General features: G+C 44.3%; 3 protein-coding genes across 3 annotated transcripts in view; 1 reads left to right on the plus strand and 2 right to left on the minus strand.

Moving 5' to 3' along the window:
* Positions 1-1,211: 1,211 nt before the first annotated feature.
* On the minus strand, positions 1,212-7,766 carry tcaim (T cell activation inhibitor, mitochondrial). Its single transcript, XM_079275076.1, has 11 exons — positions 7,717-7,766; positions 7,041-7,140; positions 5,466-5,598; positions 4,555-4,705; positions 4,208-4,463; positions 3,953-4,075; positions 3,166-3,263; positions 2,996-3,087; positions 2,672-2,904; positions 1,912-2,043; positions 1,212-1,822 (listed from the first exon to the last, which is right to left on the minus strand). The coding sequence occupies exons 2-11, from the start codon at positions 7,073-7,075 to the stop codon at positions 1,597-1,599; spliced, it is 1,479 nt and encodes a 492-aa protein (XP_079131202.1). The 5' UTR covers positions 7,076-7,140; positions 7,717-7,766; the 3' UTR covers positions 1,212-1,596.
* A 2,425-nt stretch (positions 7,767-10,191) lies between these two features.
* Positions 10,192-18,721, minus strand: gpd1l (glycerol-3-phosphate dehydrogenase 1 like). The gene is made up of 8 exons (XM_079274972.1): positions 18,593-18,721; positions 17,161-17,335; positions 16,797-16,937; positions 13,542-13,680; positions 12,849-12,961; positions 12,120-12,356; positions 11,926-12,032; positions 10,192-11,346 (listed from the first exon to the last, which is right to left on the minus strand). The coding sequence occupies exons 1-8, from the start codon at positions 18,634-18,636 to the stop codon at positions 11,250-11,252; spliced, it is 1,053 nt and encodes a 350-aa protein (XP_079131098.1). The 5' UTR covers positions 18,637-18,721; the 3' UTR covers positions 10,192-11,249.
* A 1,216-nt stretch (positions 18,722-19,937) lies between these two features.
* Positions 19,938-24,053, plus strand: part of LOC306782121 (oxysterol-binding protein-related protein 10-like) — a gene marked incomplete at its 5' end in the record, with an annotated part of 46,798 nt that continues 42,682 nt past the window's right edge. Inside the window, one exon of the mRNA XM_079275315.1 lies at positions 19,938-20,179. Within this exon, the coding sequence (XP_079131441.1) occupies positions 19,938-20,179 (242 nt within the window). The remainder of the gene's footprint in view (positions 20,180-24,053) is intronic.

Genomic DNA, 24,053 nt, shown 5'->3' on the forward strand with positions numbered 1-24,053 from the left:
CAAACCGGCCGAACATATTTAATTACAGGCCAAAATAATAAATAGCCTTTTTGTATTTCAGTGCATTTCTTTGAGAATATGTATGCCACATTATTTTGCAATCACAGATGTGACTATCCACCATGACGGGACAGAAAAGTGTTGCTGCATTACCAGATTTTACATCTTCTTTTGCAGCACTGCTGTTTTATTTATTTTTAGTTGTTGAAACCTTCCTCTGATGCAGGGAATTCCTTTTTCCCCCTAGTCTGAATAGACTCATTTGTGTTTATTGTTTAATTAAGACTGAATTGTACACTAAAAAAAATTCTCTTATGTGAGTAGATGGTAGAAAATGCCTTGCTCATGAAACCTGGAGGTGAGGATGTCCTCGAAGAGTACAAGTCCGAAAATTCACTGAAGCACTGAAGCACAGAACGACTCGTATACATATATATATATGTGTGTGTGTGTATATATATATATATATATATATATATATATATACACACACACACACATATATATGTATGTATATATATATATATATATATATATATATATATATATATATATATATATATATATATATATATATATATATATATATATATATATATATATATATATATATGTATATATATATATATATATATATATATATATATGTATACGAGTCGTTCTGTTTCATCATCACATAAATTACAGTTACATTCACATGTATATAAATACAGTTGGGTTTTCGGATTTAAATCAGCATTTCATACTACAACAGTAGCAATATTGATTATTTATGGGCATCAGTGTCCTCAGGGTGCGACCCCGTGGATGTCTTTCGGGACAAACGGCGTGGAGGCGTGCCGTTATGTTGCATATTCACATATTCATTGTCACATCGCTGCAGATTTGAAGCAGAATATTTCGTTAGATTAAAAAAAAAACGTATCGGGAATTTCAGGATTGTTTACTTTCACTTAGCTTCGCTCACCTGCTCCAGTGGGTCCGTCAACCAGAGTGAGTTCCAACCCCACTGTTAGAACCATCGTCTAACTCTTTCTTGGTGCACTCCACACAACAGAACTATACTCACTTTGTCAAACCGTGCATGTTAAGGCCTCAACCCTGGTCTTAAATAAAGCTTCAGTGATATTGCACCTCTGCCAGTGTTCAGTGTTACCCAACCTTTCTGGATTAAAGCCCCCCCCCCCCCCCCACTTATCACAATTCACCCAAACAATATTTGGTTCTCAGACTTTTAATTTAGACTCCTGAAGATGTCAAATATTTCTGTATTTTAGTAGAAAAGCATTTTCTTCTTCTTCCTCTCTTGTCAATCATTTTGCGTCCCCTGAAGGGTCCTCACCCCCTGGGTTGAGAACCACTGACCTTAGCTGTCAATCAAATTCTCCTATTTGGCTTCTCCGGTAATAAAGTGGATAAAGTGCTTCTTCACTGTCAGCTTGAGTTACCCACTGAGCATGAGCATGAAATCGGGGGTGACCACCTGACATCTAAAACAACATCCTGTTCAAAGTTGTCTGAACAACATTAAATTGCTCAAAAAACTAAATAAAAAATGTTCTTTCCAACAGCTGGACTGACCCGTGTCCCTCCGGCTCAGCTCTTCCAGTCCCAGGGGACACACAGGTCCCCGTCCTGCATGACTGAGTAGAAGTGAGAAACACAGATGTGGAGGCCCTGCATGAGGGGGGAGCGCTGCTCCACCAGTCTCCTGCAGCACAGGATCATCTGGCTGGAGCTCACACTGGGCTCCTTGGACAGACTCCTCAGAGACAGATTCTGGAGACACATCTTCACCACAGCCTCCTCCTCTGCCTGCAGCCTGGACACACACAAACGGATGATCAGACAATCTTTTCAATTTCATTTCATTTATTGAAGTTCAGTCTCAGTGACTGAGGTTTGACTCACTGGTTCTTGCGTTGGGTGCGCTGTCGGGCCTCGGGGGCGTGGCTCTGGAGGAAGACCTGCAGCTTGGGGGGGTCAGCGTTGGTGGGGATAATGAAGTGGCCCATCTCATGAAGGCTGGGGTTGGAGCGGTCACTGTGAAGGACACAAACGACAGTTAAAGAAGCGGTGATTACAATTCCCGATCTGACCTGCCGATTCTGTCCGATTCTGAAGAACTGTAACCGACAGCAAGGCTGCAGACCAACTCTTTTATGACAATAAGTTCAGTTTAATGTAGTGTATCGCAGCATGTTTTGCTCCTGCTAATTTCCAATGCCCATCCTCATTGTCAGTGTAAACCATCAACACTTCTAAATGTTATGCTTTCTTATTGTCATCTACAGTGGTTATTTGAAAACACACGGTTCCTAAAAGTATTTGGAAGTTAAACAGGTCCTAATTACCTCTCTAATATCTATTTATGCTGCTGTGAAAACATTCAAGTTTCTCACGCAAGTGAGTATATAACCTGGTAACGTTAGCCGTGAGCTCGGTTATGAGCAGAACTGTGCTCGGGAGAGACAGCATGTCGTGTGTGTGTGTGAGCTCAGTAAAACTATCCGAATAGGAAATAAGAGACTCATCGGCCGATCAGCTGAAAAACGTGTGTTTTTACTCGGCTGCCGATCAATCGGTGCATCTTAATGCTGCCCTACTGAATAACAACACACAGCAGCGCGTCGTGTGTTTGAGGCGCGAGGGAGGCTAAGGGACGGCGTACTTCTCCAACAACATGGTGAGCCCCTGCAGGCTCCTGGGGTGCAGGCGAAGGCGTCGGGACATCAGGCTCTTGTGGAAGGTGCTGAGGGTGCCGTAGTGCTCGGCGATGGACTGGACCGGCCTCAGCCTCTCCACGTGGACCACCTGAGTCCCGCCCAGGAGAAGGCTGATCCTCTCCTTCAGCCAGTCCGTCTGCTGCTGCAGGCTGCGATAGCCGGGCAGCTGCTCGAACAGCTGGAGACACACACAGGCAGAGGACGGCTCAGAGAAAGCGAAGAGGAAACACAGAGAACACTCGGAGGCAGACGCACTGCGCCGGCTTTACTTTGGTCCACTGGTGATGGACGTCCATGGTTCCCAGCATGATGTGTCCAGAGGCGTTCATCCCGGACTGGTCAGCAAACACAACAGTGTGTCCTGGGACACAAATGAATAATCATGACCTCATTATGGATGAAAGTCATCGTGGGTCTCATTATCAGCGAGGCTCCTTACCTTGCAGGTTGATCAGGGCCTCGGGGTTCTGCTGGGACAGTCGGCTCAGACTCTGCAGCTGACAGCACCTGTGGGACACTCCCCAGCTGCGCTGCCACCTGCACCACACAACTGATGTCACCGTCGTGGTGACATGCACAACGATTGTGACGAGTTCACGTACGGGCTTGAATTAAAGCGCAACAGTCCCCAATAGAACCTTCACTGGTCTCTCATTTAAATCATGCTCTGCAGTGACTCACAGAGGAAAGCTTACTCCCAAGGCGTACACTATGAAACGCAGATCGGCAGAGATCTTTTCCAGACGTGGTTTGTGTGTGAGTAATTGCAGAATTGCGGTAGTGTATGGTTGATTGCGTGCAGCGTAATGTCTCAGGGAGACATCGATTATTGTTTCAATGTATGTTTTAAATCTCCTTTACTTTTTACGACTGAATTTTATTTCTTACACTGTTTCTTTAATTGTTTTTAAATCTCCTTTTCTTTTGCCTTATGTTTTGATGCTTTTAATGGTTTTATGTGAAGCACTTTGAATTACCTTGTTGTTGAAATGTGCTATACAAATAAACTTGCCTTGCCTAATCCGGACTGGGCTGACAGAAGCAGTCATTACGGCCCTACCGTACATTCAAAGGTTCTATTGAGGTTTACGAATGAACCCTCAGAATGACTCGTCATGTTCTATAATGCCGATCCCAGCTGACATTGGGCGAGTAGACACGTTCAAGTTGACAACAGTTTCGCTAGCAGCTCCCACAGCCCCAGTAAGAGTTAGAGCCAACAGTACCTGATATCGGACAGATCAAACTTGTGACACAGCTCCTCCTTCAGCCTGTTCAGCTCTGCCCTCCGAGGAAGACTAGCGCTGTGCTTCTTCGTCGCCTCGGGCTCGTTGTTTCTCAGCCACAAGCTGAGAAAGAAAAGGCAACATGAGATCAGTCTTGGAATTCTATAAAACTACTAAAAATGTACAGAAATGTAGGAAGCAACAGCTCCTCGCTGTGTACTGCAGGCATGCGAGCTGAGGTCCAGTGTTACTAACATGAGTGCAGGCTCCACTCTCTTGGCCTGCTGCAGCTCCTCCTCGGGGTCTCTGAATCCAGTGAAGGTGTAGTAGCTCTTGTCCCACTTGATGGGTCTGTAGAAAGGCAGCCCGGCCCCAGGTGGACTCTTGGATGTCTCCGCACTTGCCTTCGGCCCCTTCATGTGCTCCACGGGGAGGCTGCAGGACTTCAACACGTTGGTCACTGTGCTCAACACGTCGTTTGTGTGCAGGGTGACAGTCACTGACCGGAACCCTGCGAAACCAGGGCAAAGGCGGGAGCTTTGTTGGATTTGTAAAGACGGAACTTGGGAATATCATGAGCCGTGTTTAAGGGGAAACTGTACCCGAGGCGAGGAGGTCCGGCTGCACATCGCTGCTGTCCTTCGTGTCCCGGACGTAAAACGTGAGCTTCATTGGCTGAACTGAGCGGGAGCCGGGCTTCTGCAGGTTGTCCAGATAGCCATTCAGCCTCTTTAATGAATTCTCGTTCACTTCCTGTGAAACGCAACATTGAATGTCACACAGTCTGGTGATAATTAGTCCTGTGGTCTGACAGACTGCCGTCCCTGTTAACATGCGTCTAGGGTGATCCGATCACAAGGAGACCGCTCTCAGTACACACCTGGCATTAGACTGCAGGTGACCACTTGTGATCGGATCTCACTTCCCCGCTCTACATGCTGATAAACACGTCGTAAACACACGGCTACATACAGTCTGTAGTCATATCCTCCATAATCGAAAATTCAGGTACATTTTATAAACCTAAAAAAAACAAGGTTGTTGTTTCATGGCGGCCGCCCGAAGACAGATCTGTGACTATAAACAAAAAAGTATACGGTTGTACCGACAGGGATGCGGGAGTGCACAGAGGTAATGCGTCACGAGGCGGCGCAGTGAGACCCCGTGCCCCTTCAATGTCGCCCGGTGACACATTTGCGTACACGCAGCTAACAGGACGTGGCCACATGCGGCCCAGACCACCTCAGAATGTGGTCTGAGTGATCGGATCGCAATGCCTTTTGGGTGCATTCACACGAATCTCACACCTACGTAAAGCGGTCCACTTGTGATCAGATCACCCAGAGACATGTGACGCGAGGTCTGAACATGGCCTGTGTTGGTTTGGTCCTGTTGCTACAAACACAAAGACGACTGACAATCTGAACACCTCACGTCAGTCTACCGATAGTTCAATCACTTTACAGTATATCCATTTGGATTCTAAACAATTCATGATACATGAGAGACCTACCCGTTCTCTGGGATATTGGCCGAAGAAGTCAGGATGGACTGCAAAATAAAAGGGTCTGAGTGCGTTGACAGCATCGGCCCCTGACAGAGCTCTCTGATGGACTAAATGTGTGGCCACGTGTTTCCTCTTCAGCCTGCAGAGGGAAAGAAAATATGGGAATGAACTGTGATCGGTGGTGGTATTGTCACATTGAATGTCTAAGTAGCTCTCTAACTAATGATTATGTTGACTGTTGATCAATCTAGCGCTGGCTTTTCAACCAACTGTTTACTCTTTACCCTTCATCCGATTCTATTCCCTGATGCTCAATGTTTTCAGGGATGGAAACTCATCACGGGTGAAAGAAGGTGACGAAGATCCGAACCCTCCTCGGGGAAGTCCGGGATCAACATTTTATAAATATCAGCTTTAAAATGAGGATGTAGTGGATGAACTGACCCTAGAGCAGGGGTCTCAAACTCATTTTCACTCCGGGCCACATCAGCATCACGGTCGCCCACAAAAGGGCCGGTTGTAAATGTAACTACTCGTAACATATTGTCAAATAACTCTCTGCATTCACAGTTTAAAGTAGTCTTCAATGTACTCACAATACATTTCCATGTCAAATGTACAGTAACCAGCCAAAAAGCTGCTTCTATGACAGTGTGTTTAAGTATCTCATAATTTTGACTTTCAATCTCATCATTTTGACTTTCTATCATAATTTTGACTTTCTATCTCAGAATTATGACTTTCTATCATAGTTATGACTTTCTATCTCATAATTTCGACGATGGGGATATTTTTATTTATTTATAGAAATTACATTTTTTTTTTTGCTGGCGGATTCGCGGGCCGGGAGTTTGAGACCCCTGCCCTAGAATGAATGAAATCTTACTGCTACAGATAATGTAAGGGCGACATCGGTTTAGGGTACTTAAAGACGGTCAAGAGAGCGCAGAGTATTAAAGTGCATCACATCCACTATTCAATAAAGGTCATCATCATGCAAAGTATGCACAACAAACAGCAACAACTCACATTGAAGACACAGCTTGTGTTCTATTTTGGCAGACGATCCTAAAGCCCACGAATTAGTCTCATGTTGCAAAACTAATCCACAAGCAAATTGCTTATTTACATCATCTACACAAATCACACAAATGACATGTTTTAGTTGTTTTTTTTAAGTTTGCATCAATGATTTTGGCATAACATTTTTTTTCTTGTAACTTACATGTATCCTCACGTTAATGATGCTTTTTGTGTTTTAAGACACGTTGTGGTTATTGACCTATTGTGTACACAGAAGCTTTAATTCTCCAGCGTTATATTGTATACAGTAAAGGTCCTAATGTACATATAGTATTGTAGTTTTATACGGTTACTCGTCTTAACCGTGCATCTAATTACATACATGGTGACACATGGCACATGGCAACACATGTTAGATAGACAGCCGTAGCTACAGACCTCGATGAATCCTTAAATCTTGGTCTTTCGTCTATAGCATAATGATATGAACTTAAAGCTTAAGATGACACAGCTACAGTTCAACAAACACCATCACACCACGTGTCAAAGCACTGTTACCTGATGCTGTATCTCAGGAGGGAGTTGACAGACATTGCTGATGCAGCAGTCAACAGATGAGCATCAGATCATGGCCTCTGCAGCGAGTCCATCAGCAGTCCTGTTATCAAAGGATTTGACACAGTACAGCTTTCAGCAGTATCCATTCATTCAAAGAAACTTTGATGAAGAACTTCAGGCAGCCAGGGCAAAATGATCAACTTTACACCACGAAGGGAAATCAAGTTTAAAGTGAATCCGTTTAGTCTTCAATGATAAATACACCTTTTACACTACATATCCAAATAATAAGCAGTTTGGGCTCCTTTGTTTTTAGCTGCTGTGTAGGCTAACTTGGCTAATAGTAGTAGCATGTATCCCTATGTATGACACACAATGCGCTCATCAAAAAACAAATCAAATAAAGGCAGAATAACCACAGTGAGAAGGAGAGAGCTTCAGCTTTGTTTCTTTACGTTCTGTGACTTCTACTCAATGACAGCAACAAAACATGGCTCCTGTTAGCTTCTCCAGCTAGCATACTAAGTATTAGCAGTGTGGTGGGGGGGGGGGGGATGGGCCGTCAACTGTCACTGTCTACCTATAGCGAGGTGGACATAAGTTACAAGTGAGGGTGGTTGTTAAATTGCTCACTGACAACAGACAGCAAGGTGCATCTAACAAGGTGTGCCCTCACCGTGGGACCGCTAGCTTTACTTGGCCGTTCTGTTGACATTTTCCTTCTTCTTCTACTTCTTCTTCTGACGAAGCGGCCGCGCCATTCCGCCCCCTGCTGGACGCGAGGAGCGTTACGTGTGAGTGATAGCAATTCATCCAGATTTAATAACATTAGAGGGTTTTTTTTTTTTTTTAAAGATGACCAGTTAAATGACCTGTTAAGTTACCAGAATTTCATACACAAATGTTGTACTATATACATACCTTTAGCCCGTATGGCTCTTCCATGTGGAATAACAACAATCAAAAGAAAAACTTAAGTCAATCAACCCTAGAATGCAAAAGAAATAAGTTATTTTTGTTGGCCGTCCAACAGGACACGACTGTCTTTCGAATTTGAACAAAGTCAGGGAAAGGTTTGGTATAAAACCCTTTTAAATGGAATTTAATTGAACCTGTAAAAGTAATGCCACTTCAGGGTTCAGATGCTCGCCGGTGACGAACCGCAACATTTACAACATGTGTAGAAATACATTTAAAAAGAGTTGAGCTTGAGGCGGCTCCGCTGCCGTTTTTGCCTTGCAGAGCCGATACTGTCGAGCATCTCTTTCATTCATTTTCAGTCACATCACAGCTTTGGCTGGACCTGCATAACTGTTCTAATCTCAATAATGTTCCATCCTTATATTTTGCCATGTTTCTGCCTTCTGTGTTTGTTGAATGGGTCTCACTATGTAAATGCTTTAAGCTTCAATGATTCAGTTTATGAATCTGTTTTAGTTTTAAATGGTGCTCATGGATTAACCCATTGAATCTAAGCTTGAAGCACAGAATCCATGAGAGTTAAATATCCGACTGCATGCACATGACAGCCACAGTAGACTGGTCGACTTACTCTCATCTTACACTGAATGTATCCAAAAGAGTTTGTGTGCTGATCTCCATCAGGAGTCCATTTCTTCCTGACATTAGAGTAAAGGACAGAGTGCAGGCCACCTATAATGTTAAGTATTTAGGTGTGATTGTTGATAGCAACCCAATCTTGAAAAAGCTAATTAGAAAAATCTCAAGAACAATAAGCACAATTTGTTTTTTTTCCCAATTTATAAGAAATCAAATGAGTATAGATGCAACGCAGCTTTAAATGCACTCAATACTGTCACATTCACTGTGTCACCTCTTAGACACGTCTGTGTGTGTGTGTGTGTGTGAGCGCTGAGGCAACCGAGGAGTCTTTCGTGGATAAAGACGTTCTCGGATGGCAAAGTGAGTCATGTGACCTCAGTCCAACTGAGCATGTGTTTCACTTGCTGAAGATCGATGGCAGAAAAGCCCCTGAAACAAGGAAGTAAAGAGGGCTGCAGAGTGAAGAGTGAAGCTGCCACGTATTCGCCTTTTATTTGAGTTCACATGAACGTCTTCACCACTCTGTGCCTGTTAAAGAGGCCCGGTTATATTCAGAGAGACGGATACGACTGACTGTCAAAGTGTTGATGGGACACCTCCAAGGCCGCCTATTATTCTATGTGTATTATGAATTGTGTGATGATGAGGGTTTACCATTTGACTCATCTCCTTTTGAAGTCTCTTTGACAGGCATTTGGGCACAGGGGAAGGGACACTTCTGCACATGTGCAGTGGACCCCAAACCACAGAACCAAAACCAAGAAGACTAGTAAGAGGAGAAGTGACACGTCATATCAGTGGGGTTGAACCATAGACTGTACATAAGAAGTGGACGTAGTCATCGTGACATCACCCGTTGGTTTGTGGGACTGCAGTTTTTAAAGCCTCGAGTTTCGCTAAATTGTTTTTTTTTCAACCGATAAACAGAAGTTACCATACTTTGGATTCGGAGGAGTGACTTAGAGACGCTGTATACGTCTCTGGTAGCGGCAGCTACCTGTCAGTCACAAGGTAGCCCCGCCCTAAAGCATACTCCTCTTTATGGTCTATTTGACTCTAAATGGACCATCATGTACTAAATGGACATCATGCTGTATTGAAGAAGACTTGAAACTAGAGATTGAGACCATAAACTCATGTTTACAATGTTTACTGAGGGAATAAATCAAGAGAGAAGTAGAGCCATTTTCTCATAGACTTCTATACAACCAGAGGAGTCGCCCCCTGATGGACATTAGAGAGAATGCAAGTTTTAAGACACTTCCTCATCGCCGTCAGTCGGCAGAACCAGAGGTTGCCGCCTGGGTAAAACACATGTAATGTCAGAAGGTTACAGGAGCCTTTCAGCGAGTACAGACACAGATTTCTTTACCGCGCATGTGTTGTACCCAAACGATTTGACACGTGACATGTCCTCTTTTAATTCTCCTTGGAGAAAACCAGAGAGAGCAATCGTTCTTTGGGTCAAGTGATAGGTACTGCACCCCCCCCCCCCCCCCCACACACACACACACACACAGGAGGCGGCTCAAAAAGACATGAGTACAAGGTACACAGCAGGTGAGATTAATGCTTTAATGGACACGTTTTCACATGTACACGTTTCACTTTTACAGGACAAACTAAATAATTCAGGGTTCAAGCTGGTGCACAGCCGCTTCCCTAAACGTTCCAACGGGAAGCATCTGTGACAGACCCACCTGGACTGAGAGGACACTGAACCAAACAGTTACATAGAAAAGAGCTCGATACAAGACTTCGACTTACTACTTCTTACTTGGCAACAGTTTGGCAGTTCAGAGAGAAACGCTCACAGAAACACACCTGATATATGGAACACTGAGCTAATGCTGGTTTATCCAAAGGCATGATTAACGGACATTTAAGAGGCAGAAAATTTAAATGTATCGTGCTAGATGTCCCAGGAAGGATACTGTGAGGGTCGTTTTTTTTTAATTATCTTCATTCCTTTTGACAATGTTTAACACGAATGTATGTTCCCCTGAGTGAGAGTGAAAACGTACGAATACAAACCCTGTGAGGTTATAAAAATACTGAGATACACAAAGTAAACGTCCATTGCTGTTGTGCTTGTGCAGGAGTGCACCAGTATGAGCAGACTGGCTCGGAGTGGCTGATATTTCTGAGTCGTCTCAAGTAATGGACAGCACCTGTATGTTGATATTTAAGAAAGTCACTAGAGAAAACCACTGTACTGTCACAGTAAGAAAACACAGTTTCCATTTCAAATATCCGGTCACAAACCTGGAAATGTTTGCAAAGGTTCGGGGTGTTGGGATATACCGGTACGGACGATAACCCTGATATTAAAGAAATGAAATGTGGATAAATCTCAGGATATGAGACGAGACATCGTCTTAGATTTGGATATCGTTATATGGCATAAGTGTTGTGTTTTTCTGGTTTTAAATGTTCTATTACTTGCCATTACCCACGTAGTCACTATATCCACATCACTGATGATAATTTATCAAAAACCTCATTGTGTAAATATTTTGTAAAAATGGTGAATAGAGGTATTTGGTCCAAAATGATCTTTCATTCGTCCATTTCGGTTTAACTAGAATTGACATTGTCTTTTTTATGAACCTTGGTGTGACCGTGTTGAGTCAATCCACCGGCTGATCACATGTGCTCCGGGTGGCTCTGCAGGCAGGAGATCATCTCTTGGACCGGCTTCCCCTCGAAACAAATCTGATAGACCGCCGTGAACAGAGGGAACCTGTGGAGAGAGGACGGAGAGAATCAGAGACTGGAGAGAGAGCATCGGGAGGCACGCCGGAGCACCGAAGGATCGAAGGTGCTGTGTCAAAGCCCAGCCCAGTTGATACGCATCGAGCTGAAGACCTTTACACAGACATGAGGTTTTTAACTAGTATTTTACAATCTTTTTCTAAAACTAACCAGCGAGTAGTTTTGTTGCCCAAACCTAACGGAGCAGTTTCCTGTGAAGACGGAAAGTTCATCTTGAAAAGACTGTGTGCAAGTAACGAGCGTAAATTGACACGTGTTGCCGGATTTTCGTAGGAAAACGCACTAAAAAAAAAGGAGTAACTTTTCATATTAGATCATACGAACGATTGTACGAGGATACGCTGATGTTTACATCCATCTGACCATCTTACTCTTAGCAAGGAAGTGTCAAACTATTCCTGTAGGTCAGAATCAGAAACTGTTTATTGCCACGTACGGGACACATACAAGGAATTTGGCTCGGTGACTTGGTGCTCTCAAGATTGCTGCAGTAAAGAGCTCAAATGATACACGGACTTCAGATAGACGGGTGGATGAATGTACGTACTTGTCCACCAGGCCCTTCTGTTTGAGGATGTGGTAAACCTCGGCTGAGGTGGCAGGACCCTGCAGCTTCTGACCATTCAACATCTCCTTCTCCAGCTCCTCGATGCTCTAAGAGTGGGAATAAAAGTAAAAAACATGACGCATGCAAAGTGTTTCACAGTCACGCTGCAGAAACAGACTCCGCGTTGCGCCTACCTTCCCCGTTTTAGAGAAGGCCTCCGCCACTCGCCGGTTGCGGCCGCCGTAGCACGTGGTGATGAGGTCGGCCACGCCGCAGCTCTCCAGGAAGGTGGCCGTGGAGACGGTGCCGTTCTTGGAGAAGAGTTTGGCGAACGCTATCATCTCCATCAGCCCCAGGCGGATCACGGCCGCCTTGGTGTTGTCGCCGCACTGCAGCCCGTCGCAGAAGCCCGCGCCCACCGCGACGATGTTCTGCTCCGGACATGAAGACAGGGAGCGCACACACATTCACACACACACAGTCCACGACGCGTACCTGAATGCATCGGCAACCAGTGACTGGGACGGTGGTGGTGGTGTCGTCATCACACTGATGTTCCGGTTTAAGGTGAGTAGTAGTACACCATTATTATAGCTAGATTACATTAATTTGTTGTTATCACAGAGGAATAGAAAATCTCAAACACTGCTCTGAGATGCTGTCAGATACAGACACTTTTTTATTTCCTTTATAAATAAACAGTCCTTTATAAATTGCCCCGTTGTGCTGAACACGGGTTCTTTTCTGTACCATTCTTGCCAGTTTCCCATTTGTACCACTGACATTCTGTGGAAAAGAAAATTAAAATCTGAGCAAAAACACTTTGGATGACTTGACTACTAATAACCCTGATACACAATAACTAGAGAAATAGCGTTTTCATCAGTCTCATGTGTGTTCAGTGTGCGAGTGTGGTTGTGTACCTTCAGCGCTCCACACAGCTCCACTGTATCAGCATCATCCACCACTGTGATTCTGAAGTTTGGAGTCTGCAGCAGCTCTTTGAACAGCAGGCCGTTCTCCAGAATCCTACTGCCTACACACACACACACACACACACACACACACACACACACACACACACACACACACACACACACACACACACACACACACACACACACACACACACACACACACACACACACACACACACACACACACACACACACACACACACACACGTACACACACAGCTTGGGCTTAACCCTAACCCATTCACTATGAAGCTAGAGCTGGATGTCAATTAGCCTAGCTTAGCATAAAGACTGGAAGGAAAGGGCAACAGCGACTGGAAACTTATTATGATATGGATTATGGATTATTTTTTTAAGACAGCCATTAAACTCTGTGTGAACAGTACATCTTGTCAGCTTCTTGACGAACAAAGAAATCATTTAAAAATAGAAAACAGACACAAAGTATGACTCACCCTCCCATTTATTTTTAATGCCGCTTCCTAAAATAGATACTCCTCTTTTTGCAGCCCAGGTTGAAAACTAACATCCAGACACAGCATTGGTCAGGCTCAAATTCATAATATGGGCTATTTTATTGCTTAACTATTATTTTCTATAATTTCAGAGTAACTGCACAGCCGCATGTGTCCCTCCTACCAATAGTGGTTTCACAGAACTTCTCGTCGGCCACTTCGTTGGCGATGTTTGCTCCCATGAGGACGCTGACGTCAATTCCCATCTTCTCTCGGATGATGTCGGAGATGAGCTTCAGGCCCCCAGGACCCGCATCTATACCCTGACAGACACGGAGACAGACGGACGAGAGGAGCGTGAGACGGCGGGAAGAAGGTCAGACATGGCAGCTGAGGGGAGACAGAGGGTACGACATGTACGTCTGAGTATTGTGTTAATGCCACGCACTCTTGTTGTTGCTAACTAAGAGGCCGTAACACTTTATAACCCCAGGTGTTCAAAATCAGCAGATGATGATGATGATGAGAACAGTAGACACAACGTCTCATCCTTCACACTTTCATCTCATCTTCCCCTGACTCCCTCTGCTGCTCCCGATTTGGACTGAAATGTGTCTCTGAAGCACAAAAACAGTGTCGCAGGATCTGACTCACACAGAGACACCAAACACATCACACACACGCGCACACACACACACACGCACACACACACACACACGGATAGGAAGTGTTAATAAGTTGAATTTAACAACTATAAAACCGTGGCGCTTTGAGGATATGAAATGACTGATTATTAACCGCTGCAGCCATTGAAACATTAAATGCTACTTTTAACTGTCAAACATGTTATAAAGCTTTGTATTTACATAGTAACGCATACATTTAAAGGTTACAGCCCAACATGTCGACAGACGTGTTTGGTGCTTGTTTCCTGGAGTCAGATTAGTTATATCCCTGTTTGTCCAGTATTAGAGAATACGTTGGGACTGGAACCACTTTCGCTCCGTATCATCCCCTCTTTCCCCCCCGCTTCCTGTCTTTCTCCAGCTGCCCTAATAAAGGCAATAAAAGCCCTAAAAAAAATGATCTTTTAGCCACTAATGCTGTTTATGCCAACTTCCTACCACACCTCTCTAAGTTCTTTAACTCAAAAATAGTAACATCAGCCAAATGGGAAAAGTATCTCAATGGGGTAGTGTGACCCAAACGTTTTTAGTTTGGATGTATTGTGTAGTTGCTAAATGTGGCTGCATGGGAGCTGTCCGGTGCTGAAGTCGTTCACCTCTGCATGTGAAAGACGTTGTTGCCTTGCAGTCACTTGTATTTGGCTTGTAGCTCTTTCGTTGAATATTCTTTGGCCACATTTAGTTCAAAGACAGATTTATAATGAATGTGCTCTTTGCCATATCTGCTTTAGTTGAAAAATAAAAAAGGAGAACTTCCATTTAAAGTGGCATTGAAGACATGATAATCGACTACTTTCTGAGCTAAGGGAACAAACTTGTTTTAAAGTGTTTCAAGTTTCAACACATTTTTTTTGTTTGTATTCGTTGAAATGACACTTATATTCTGGAGGGTCAGTTATACTCAAAACTGACAGCTAGGAAACAGCTGTGGCCTCGTTTGCTCCTGACTTTCTCTCCTGAGGGGAATTGAGGGTAAATACAGCCTCGGTGTCTCCCTCCGTCCCGCAGCACCTGAAACCTATTTCCTCCAACATGTACACACACAGTACACACACAGTACACACACAGTACACACACACACACACACACACACACACACACACGCACACGCGCACACACGCACACACGCACACGCGCTGGAGAGAGATTGCGTGAGCTTTCATCTCTGTCATCTGGGTCGCAGTGGAAATGCAGCTGACCGTCCAAACAGGCCCAGAGCAGAGCAGACGGGCTGTTCTGTTTGAGAGGAATTATATGTTCTATAAATAGCCGCTTTCAGCAGATTTACAGACACTTCAGCGGTGTGACACATCCATACAACAGATCCTGATGAAAACTTGTGCAGCAGCTAAATTATATTTAAAGATAATGTTGTTGTTTTTATCTGTGTGAAGATTCGCTTCTTGTTTCTAATGCTAGTTCTTTCAGGGTTTTGTAGTTTTGCAATGACACACTAATGTTTTGCATGTGTGGTCAAATCTTTGGCAGCATTTTGCCAAAACACAGACTTTCAAGTTGAGTTTTTATAATGTTGAAATATATAACAATTAGGGCTCAATTCAATTCTATTTATACAATACAAAATGCTTTATTCGTCCCTCAAGTGGTATGAAGGCAAATCCGAGAGCGCAAATGAGACCGCGCGTGTAGAGGTTAACCAGCCGCGTGCGTATTTTACTTTGACGAGCGCTTTTATATCCCTCCGCGCAGAATATCTCTGCTCGCGCGAGCAAAATTGCTGGAGAAAACCATGCTTTGAGTGCGACTACTATCACTGCTCTTCTGCTCGCGAGTCTTTCACCTGCTCGCTCGCTTGTAGATTTTCTTTTTGACACCCAGTCACCGTTGTATAACTACATTGAATTGGTTACAATCCTTTGGATTGGGCGGATATCACTCTGACACAGATGCTAGGGGGCGATTAGATATGCATAATAGCATTTATCCTGCTCAAAATTGTATTGTCACAAGTCAGAATGGTAATAAAAGAATTCCACAATACTACAAATTGTAAATTGAAAATATTTACATTTACATCTTTAATTAAATCCTTAAAAGTGGCAAAACTCCCATTTCAGATATGTACAATCTCATTTTTGTAGTACCCTTCCTCCAACCAGGATGTGAATGAAGCTGAGAGTCTGCACTTTGAGCCCACAATCATTATACAACTGGAACTTGAATATGTTTTGGTAACTAGCTGGGTCTCGTCTAGTCTGGTCTTTATGTCCGTGCCTCTACAAAAGTATTTTTTATCCCTGGTGGAGACAAAATGAAGTCAGAAATAGACTTTTACTGTCAGCTCAGTAAATGGATCAGGGCTTGCCTCCTTCCTGCCTGAGATGTGGTGAAAAGTCAGAGAGAAGTCTGTCATCAAAGCATTCTCATGCTGACACATAGGTGTACACTGTAGCCTATTTATGTTTATGTTAACAGCACTTTGTGCTATTTTAAAGAGGTGTGTTGGCATGCCTGGCAGAGTGGCGCTATCCATGGTGCTGAAAAAGGAGGATTTAATTCTGGCATGTTTAACTAGCAGTGAACCTGTTTTTTTATCCGCTGTGTCAGCATGAGGAATAAACACGGCAAGAGAGGGGACATATTGCGCAACTTGATGAATTGCATTCATATTTCATTTTTAAAACAGATTCAAATATCCCTGCCAATGCAGTGGTTAAGTTTTATCAGAGTTCACAAATATTCTACAAATGCTCCATTAAAGCAGAGGAGCAGCGTGAGTCAGAGGACGGTACCTTTATGAGTGTGATCCCCCGAGCTTTGGCGGAGACGCAGCCCACCATCTCGTCGCAGAGGTTGCGGATGAACTGGTGGGGGACCACGAACACCAGCAGGTCGGCTCCCTCCGCGGCGTCCCGCAGCTTCGGGACAGCCACCTGTGAGGCACAAACAAAAAGGGACACGCGGATCAAAAACGAAGCACTGAGCGAGGCCTCCTATAGTCTCAGCGAGCACCGATTTGGATACAAAACGGTCTTAAATGTGGTTGCAATACTGTGTTGGTGGCTTCAAGAGACCACCAACACAGTATCGCCGACAGCTGGACTTGGAAGTTCAACACAGCTAAAAGAAGATTGTAATCCTCTCTTGATCTCTCACCACATTCTCTGGCAGTTTGTATCCGGGCAGATACTTGACGTTCTCGTGCTCCGTGTTGATGATGTCGGAGAGCTTCCTGCCATCGACATTCTCCTCGAAAACCCACATCTTCACCGTGGTGGCGAAACGCAGCGACGTGACGTTGTTTGCGATTATCCGGGCAATGGCCGAGCCCCTGCAACCAAGGCAGAGGTCAGGTGGTCAGCTAGCTTTCACTTGCTGCATACGTTTAGCCCCCAACTCACCTCCATGGAACACGTACTGAACCACAAAGGGCCGCTGTGAGACCAGACTGGTGACATTTGAAAGCGTTCACTCCCTGCACTCTTAGAAATTAGGGTTCCAAAAGGGTTCTTCCTGAAGGGCTGAGGCTCTAGCCCCTGACGTTAATTATCCTGCAAACGTCCCTGGTTCAAGACCCTCCCTCCACCGTAATGCCATTGAGCAAGGCAATGACTTCTTGTAGCTTGCAGAGACCATGTCCTCTGACCTCTCACCTAAAAGGTATGTATAGAGTGCTGCAGGAATGACTGAGACTACAAAATGTCATCACATCAAACACTAGTCCACCTTTACAGCCTTGTGTATATACTCGCACCCATGTGACTGTGGTATAGTTTGTTTATAGCCTAACTTTAGCTTTATACTTAAAAAAACATAAAAGTGGTGTTTATTTGTGAGGATTATCTTGCTGAACAAAACGCAACGATCCAAAAATCCAATGGACAAATCCCATTGGCTGTTTTGTGGAGGGAACCAGTGCGATGCTAACGTCTGGGTTGGCCTCCAAAAACACGTCATCCCTGCACCACTCTATCTTTACTATCATCACACCCAGCCCTGTCAGTGTCCAGTCATGCAGTCATGCTCTGAAATACACCATCAACAGTCCGTGCATTCACAGATGTAACGTCCCAACCAGGGCCTGAAGGGTGGTGGTGGGTCCCATAGAGAGAACAGGCCCTACAACTATGTGTTGGGCAGAGAGTGAGCCCTAAGTGATTCAAATTGTCACCACAGAAAACAACTCAATAAAAACACTACCTGCACTGCCATCTGCTAAATAAACCCTTTAAAAGGCAAACCCGTCTGTCACGGTTTTCAGTCAGTAGCAAATCAATAAAATTAATAATTTCGTATTTTCTTTGGTATTTTTGTCATAAACTGATATGCAATGATGATTGCTGGGTAATGCATTTTGATGTTGTCCATGTCAAGTCTCTATTCCATCACGTGAAGAGACAATACGATTTACGTCAGCTAGTTTAGGCGCCAAATCTCTCAAGACTTACGAGCTGGGCACATCCGCAAGCCGAGCGAGCGGTCATCCCTTTTGAACGTGAAGAAGGCGGCACTAAGTACATGGTCCTAACAGGTTGCAGCAGCGCATCATGTCCTCCATCACCTCACCCCAGCCCGCCTGACAGCTTACCAGTTTCCGGAGCCGACGATGCACACTTTGAGCGGGGAGGCCATCAGTGATGTTTTCCTGTGTTCAGCCGAGCTCTCTCGTGACTCTTCCCCGCTGGCTAGAGCATGGATGTGGGGCTACAGAAGATGCAGCTAGCCGGTTCACGAGCGAACGAGACGAGCTCGAGCAGTGCGTCTTCTTCTGATGACGTCGTAGTATGCGCCGCGCGCGCACAAGCCTGTTGGACGTTGCAGTTTTCGTGTATGATGACGTAAACGGTGCCTCCAGATTACATAACAGGGTGACTTAATTTTGGATAATGATTAACATAATTTGTAATGAATAATGGTTATGATTTATAATACTTATGCAATATATGTTGTGTTTTTCATGATAAATATAATAAAAATACAAACACCTTTATTGGGCGACTAAAATGACCTTATAGAAGACGGAATTTATTGATACCTGAGGCTTCACAGTATTTCTTTATGGGGAAGGAACAGGTTACCGATTCATCACAATTACAGGCATTAGTAATTTAAAAAACGAAAACATTTTTGGATTGTTGGATTCCCAGTTGCTTACTCTGTATATTATTATTATTAATAATAATTAATATTATTATTATTAATTATTATTATTATGTATTTTTAATTGGTAATGTATTATTTCATCAGTTAAAAAATACAAGGGGGGGGGGCTCTATATGTCTAACATTATTAAATATAGCCTAACTTTATGGTTAATAATATAAGTCAACACCAGCGGCCACTTTTACAAACCTGCATGTTAGGAAGAAGAGAAACATAGTGTATCTACAATCCATATTTTCTAAATATAAAGGAGTATCCGTGCATATACTTTCTGATATCGTTAAGCCATTTGTCGCCGTGATGTTTCTCTAATAATGGTGGAATAACATAAAATAACACAACCCACAGTTTGGATGCTCTCAGCGTGTGAAGCTCTCTAAGGTTTTACTGCATTACTGATTCCCTTGTTGCCGGTTGAGTGTGTGGGGGGGGACCAACCCGGGATTTCCAAAATAAAAAACGCAATAACGTCAGAGAGGGAGGGAGAGAGAGCGAGAAAGAGAGAGAGAGAGGGCGCGCTCCGCAGTGAAACAGTCGGAATATCCCTCCAGTCTGTAAACAGTGTCACAGCAGACTGGAGTAAAGCTCCACTTGTGTCTCACTCTCTCTCATCGCTGCATCACTTTGCCAAAAAAAAGAGCTGCATCAATTCTTTGACTTCAAATCTTTATCTCTCTTTCTATCTCCCGCGCTCTCTTTCTCTCTCTTTGGGTCTTTGCGCTGAAAAGCGTTCTCAAGTAGAAACGAATCGAGGGCAGCAAGCAAGCATCATGAACCGGCCAGCGCGTCAGGAGAGCCCCGCTTGGAGCCCCTGCAGGAAGCAGCAGCAGCAGCAGCAGCGGGTCGGCCAGCCGCGCAGCCTGGCTGCGACGGAGCAGCGAGCCGGGTCCGGGACCACCAGGGACGGCGGAGCGGGGTCGGGACCCCCGCTTCACAAGCCAGCCCGCAGCAAGCGGCACCTGGAGGGGATCCTGAAGAAATACACGAACCCGCTCCAGGGCTGGCAGAGCAGGTAGGTCACCGGACTGACGGACAAAGTGTGTTCAAATTCATTTTGGGGTCACCGTGCGTTGTCTTTTTAATGTTCTACCTCTAATATTCCTACTATTAGTCCGAGCAGTTCAATTATGACCATGCCACCCGATGGACAGAAGTGTTTGATCACCTTGGACTGGGGCCAAATGTTCCCAATGTATACGCTCCACAACTATTATTTCCCTATGTGAATGTTTAAAAACTGATTTGATGCCATTTTTATTATTATTTATCTTCTAAATGTTATTTGATGAACATGTTTGGCCCATAGATATTGAGTTAATCCCCGCCCCTCAGCCTATCTGTGGTTACAGAATTCATATAAAAGCAAACGTGTATCTTTGACAAATTCACTTGCAGCATCAGTTTTCGACAAAACTTTATTCAAATGTTCTGTATTCGACCAACATTGCATAAATAAACGGGGCGACATCCCACAGAATCTGTGAACCGGGTCAGGAGAAGCGGGGGTGGGAGTCCCAGAAACACTGAGTGAGTCATCCAGGATCAGGAAAGCCCTGCGCTCATTTCCTGCATCTCAATACTCCCTCTCCTCTCCTCTCCTCTCCTCTCCTCTCCTCTCCTCTCCTCTCCTCTCCTCTCCTCTCCTCTCCTCTCCTCTAAATGCTCACTCTCTGTCTCACTCTCCCACTGTAGTGGATCAATAGGAAGAGCATTCAAACATGTAATGAGCTCTATGATCACATTTTGACAATGTGTGGTATAAGCTTACTTACTTCCGCGCACACACACACACACACACACATTCATACACTGCTGACCTCGACTCAAACACACCAGAGTTTGCGTGTGTGTGTGTTTGCACCAGCGTGCGTCAGCAGGTAATGTGTTTGCGCGTGTGTTTTGAAGATGATATAAATATCCCGGTTATTTATAAAGCTTTCATTTTGCGTTTCCGAGCCTGGAGACAGGCGGACGGTGTCGTGTTTGTACTGTCGAAAATGATTGCTGCTTTATTGTTGTTTCTCAGTCCGTCAGAGTCGATTTAGTTGTTGTTATTTGTTGTGACTGGGTGGTTGACGGAGAATGAACCAACTCGGCCAGAGAGTTATAGCTGCTTTCAGTATGGCTGCCAAACTTGATTAACAATGTAGTCTCTGGAAGTCTTTTTCAGTTCGGATCTTTCCATGATCGGAAAAAATTGTGACATACCGAACCCCTCGGGGTTACAAACATGCACAACACACGGCAAACTAGGGTTCCCGCCAGTGTACTTAAGCCCCCCCCCACACACACCACCACCACCACACAACCACTTTCTTTGGCCCAGATCTTCTACGGGTGCCGTGCCATTGTACCGACAGCCCATTATTCCAAAAACACCAATAGTCCGAAATGTCCAACCGAGGCCCATTTGTCCGACAGCCCGTTATCCCGACAACAAATGCCTGTTGTTCCGAAGGTCAATCGCACCCGAAAAACACACACTCAGAAGCACATGGCTAACTATTATCTTCCACCATGGTGGAAGATAATAGTTCATTTCCAGCACTGGGCCAAAGGGTCTATATAATATAATATTTTGTCATGAACAAAAGCCTGAATTGTATCTGTGTTTTTTCTTAAAACTTTAACTTTGAACGAGCGTGACAGACAGAGAGAACAGCTCAGGTAAAGCTACTGAGATCACCTATCACTGACTCAACTGCCATCTCTCTCTGCCAACCTTGCTCTTTTGTTATGTGGGAGTGGCCATCATACTGCGTACGAAGAATATGTCCGTCTTATTTAAAATGCTGTCTCTTCTCTGTCTCTCTTCCTTTGTTACTCCGGTTTATCTGTCGGAGAAGGATCAAAGCCCTCACCGGCCGAGCTGTTCATTTAGCTTCCTTTTTTTGTCCAGCTCCTATTTCACCTTCCACGATATCTGCATTCTACGCCTCCATCTGGTCCAGTCGAATGACCTCTCTACCTGCATACGGCTGGGCTGGTTTCACTACACTGAAGCCAGTTCCTGTCATCTTTGTCTTTCACTCCCATCGGAGGCAGTCAACGTTGACTTATTTGTCACATACTTCAGTTACACCACCTCTGTTGTTATTTTAACCCAATAACTTATTTGTCATGTAACTTTGATGCCACCGCCGTAGTTTTTTTTAACCCAAACGTTGACTTATTTGTCGCTTTGCTTTTGTACTTAAGTGACACCACTTCCATTGTTATTTTAACCCAAAGGGTGATGTACTTGTTTCGTAACTTCTTAAGTAACGCTGCTTCTGTAGTTATTTTAAGTCAAAAGTTGACTTATTTGTTATGTAGCTATGCAACTGAGGCTGACACGTTAACATACTGCTCTCCACATTTTTTTTACATTTGACTTTACATCTGACTTTCGACACATAACTGGCTGGACACAAAGAAAGCAGTGCTGGATCAACCCTGCCTGGCTGCATCCGGCACCTTCCTGCAGGGTTGTGCCAAGGTGTGGGTCTCTTTATTTTGCGTTTTTGGAACGTAACCGTCGCGAAGCAACCGGAAAGTAACGTTTTATTTCTGATTCACTGCTTTGTTCTCACAAGCATTCATTCACTCCTTATACCTCGCTCGACCATCCTTTACCCCTCGCGCGTGGAGCCGAGGAGGATAGGCCAACTTTGAATGCTGTGTGTTTACAAACAGCAGGCGACAAATGTAACATATTGTACCTGTAACCGTGGTGCTGTTACATCATGAAACAGATTCATCTTTCAGCGATCTGTAATGGTTTTGGAAGGCACAGACGGGTGATCAGAAAATGCTTCTGTGTGTGATTGTGCGGTGCGTAGTGATTTTGTCATTTTCTTTGGAGCACATTGAGCGGCATTGTCCATGCAAGTGTCAGCAGTGTTAACGTGACATTATGCTCTGCCATGTCCCCCCCCCCCCCCCCCCCCTCTACCTAACACACACAAATGAAGTAGACAGGAGCTTATTGATTCACACTGCTTTATGCTTGGGTTGCTGATCATTTACATTTTGGTAAGGAGGGGAGGTCTGCCCGCTGCATGCCACACAGTCACATAACAGCAGTGGAGCGGAAGAAACAGATTGCTGTGTGAAAACAGATTTAAATTATTCATAGTGGCCTCTTTCTTCTCATCGCTGGGTATCCTTGTCTTATAGTAAACCTTTGTGCTTTTTTTCTCTACCCCTGTAGCACCCATTCACTCTCTTCATCCATCCCAGCTTCAGTCCCCCCCCCCCCCCCCCCCGTCAGAGGTTCTCATCAGTGCTTAGAGACACTGCTTCATGGTCATATTAAAGACTCCAGGGTGAAATAAGTCAGCCCTCAGTAGCTTGCATATGAGCTCCATTGTGAGATGGAACAAGATTTGTCCTCACTCTCATCACCAGTGGAGAACGCTGACTGAGCAATACTGCACAAACAGTGGTTGTGATTGTGTGTGTGTGTGTGTGTGTGTTTGTGAGACAGAGACAGTGTGAGCAGGAGGTTCAAAGGGGAGAGATAAAATACAACAACCGGAGCACAACAATGACTCTCAATAGATGTGCTCTTATGTTGTTTCAAGCCACAACACTGCAGAGGACGTTACAGTGATTTGTTCGTGTCTCACTCCCTCACCGTGTCTCTGTATTTAAAGATGAATAAGAGAATTGTTAAGTTTTGTTTTATGTGTAGTGAGCTTTCCCAAGTCAGTGAGTTAGAGAGAAGCAAGAGTGGAGTTGTGAATATGTCTGGATTTAGTCATTTTATTAGTTTTTGAAATCAAACAACAAAACAGATAAGAAGGCAAATACAAAAACAACCAACACACGATCATTCAAGCATGCAAAGAAGAATATCATCTGCATATGGTTAAACTTGATGTTATTACCACTCTATGGTTGCA

The sequence above is a fragment of the Melanostigma gelatinosum genome, assembly GCF_949748355.1.
Source record: "Melanostigma gelatinosum genome assembly, chromosome: 9".
Classification (NCBI taxonomy): domain Eukaryota; kingdom Metazoa; phylum Chordata; class Actinopteri; order Perciformes; family Zoarcidae; genus Melanostigma; species Melanostigma gelatinosum.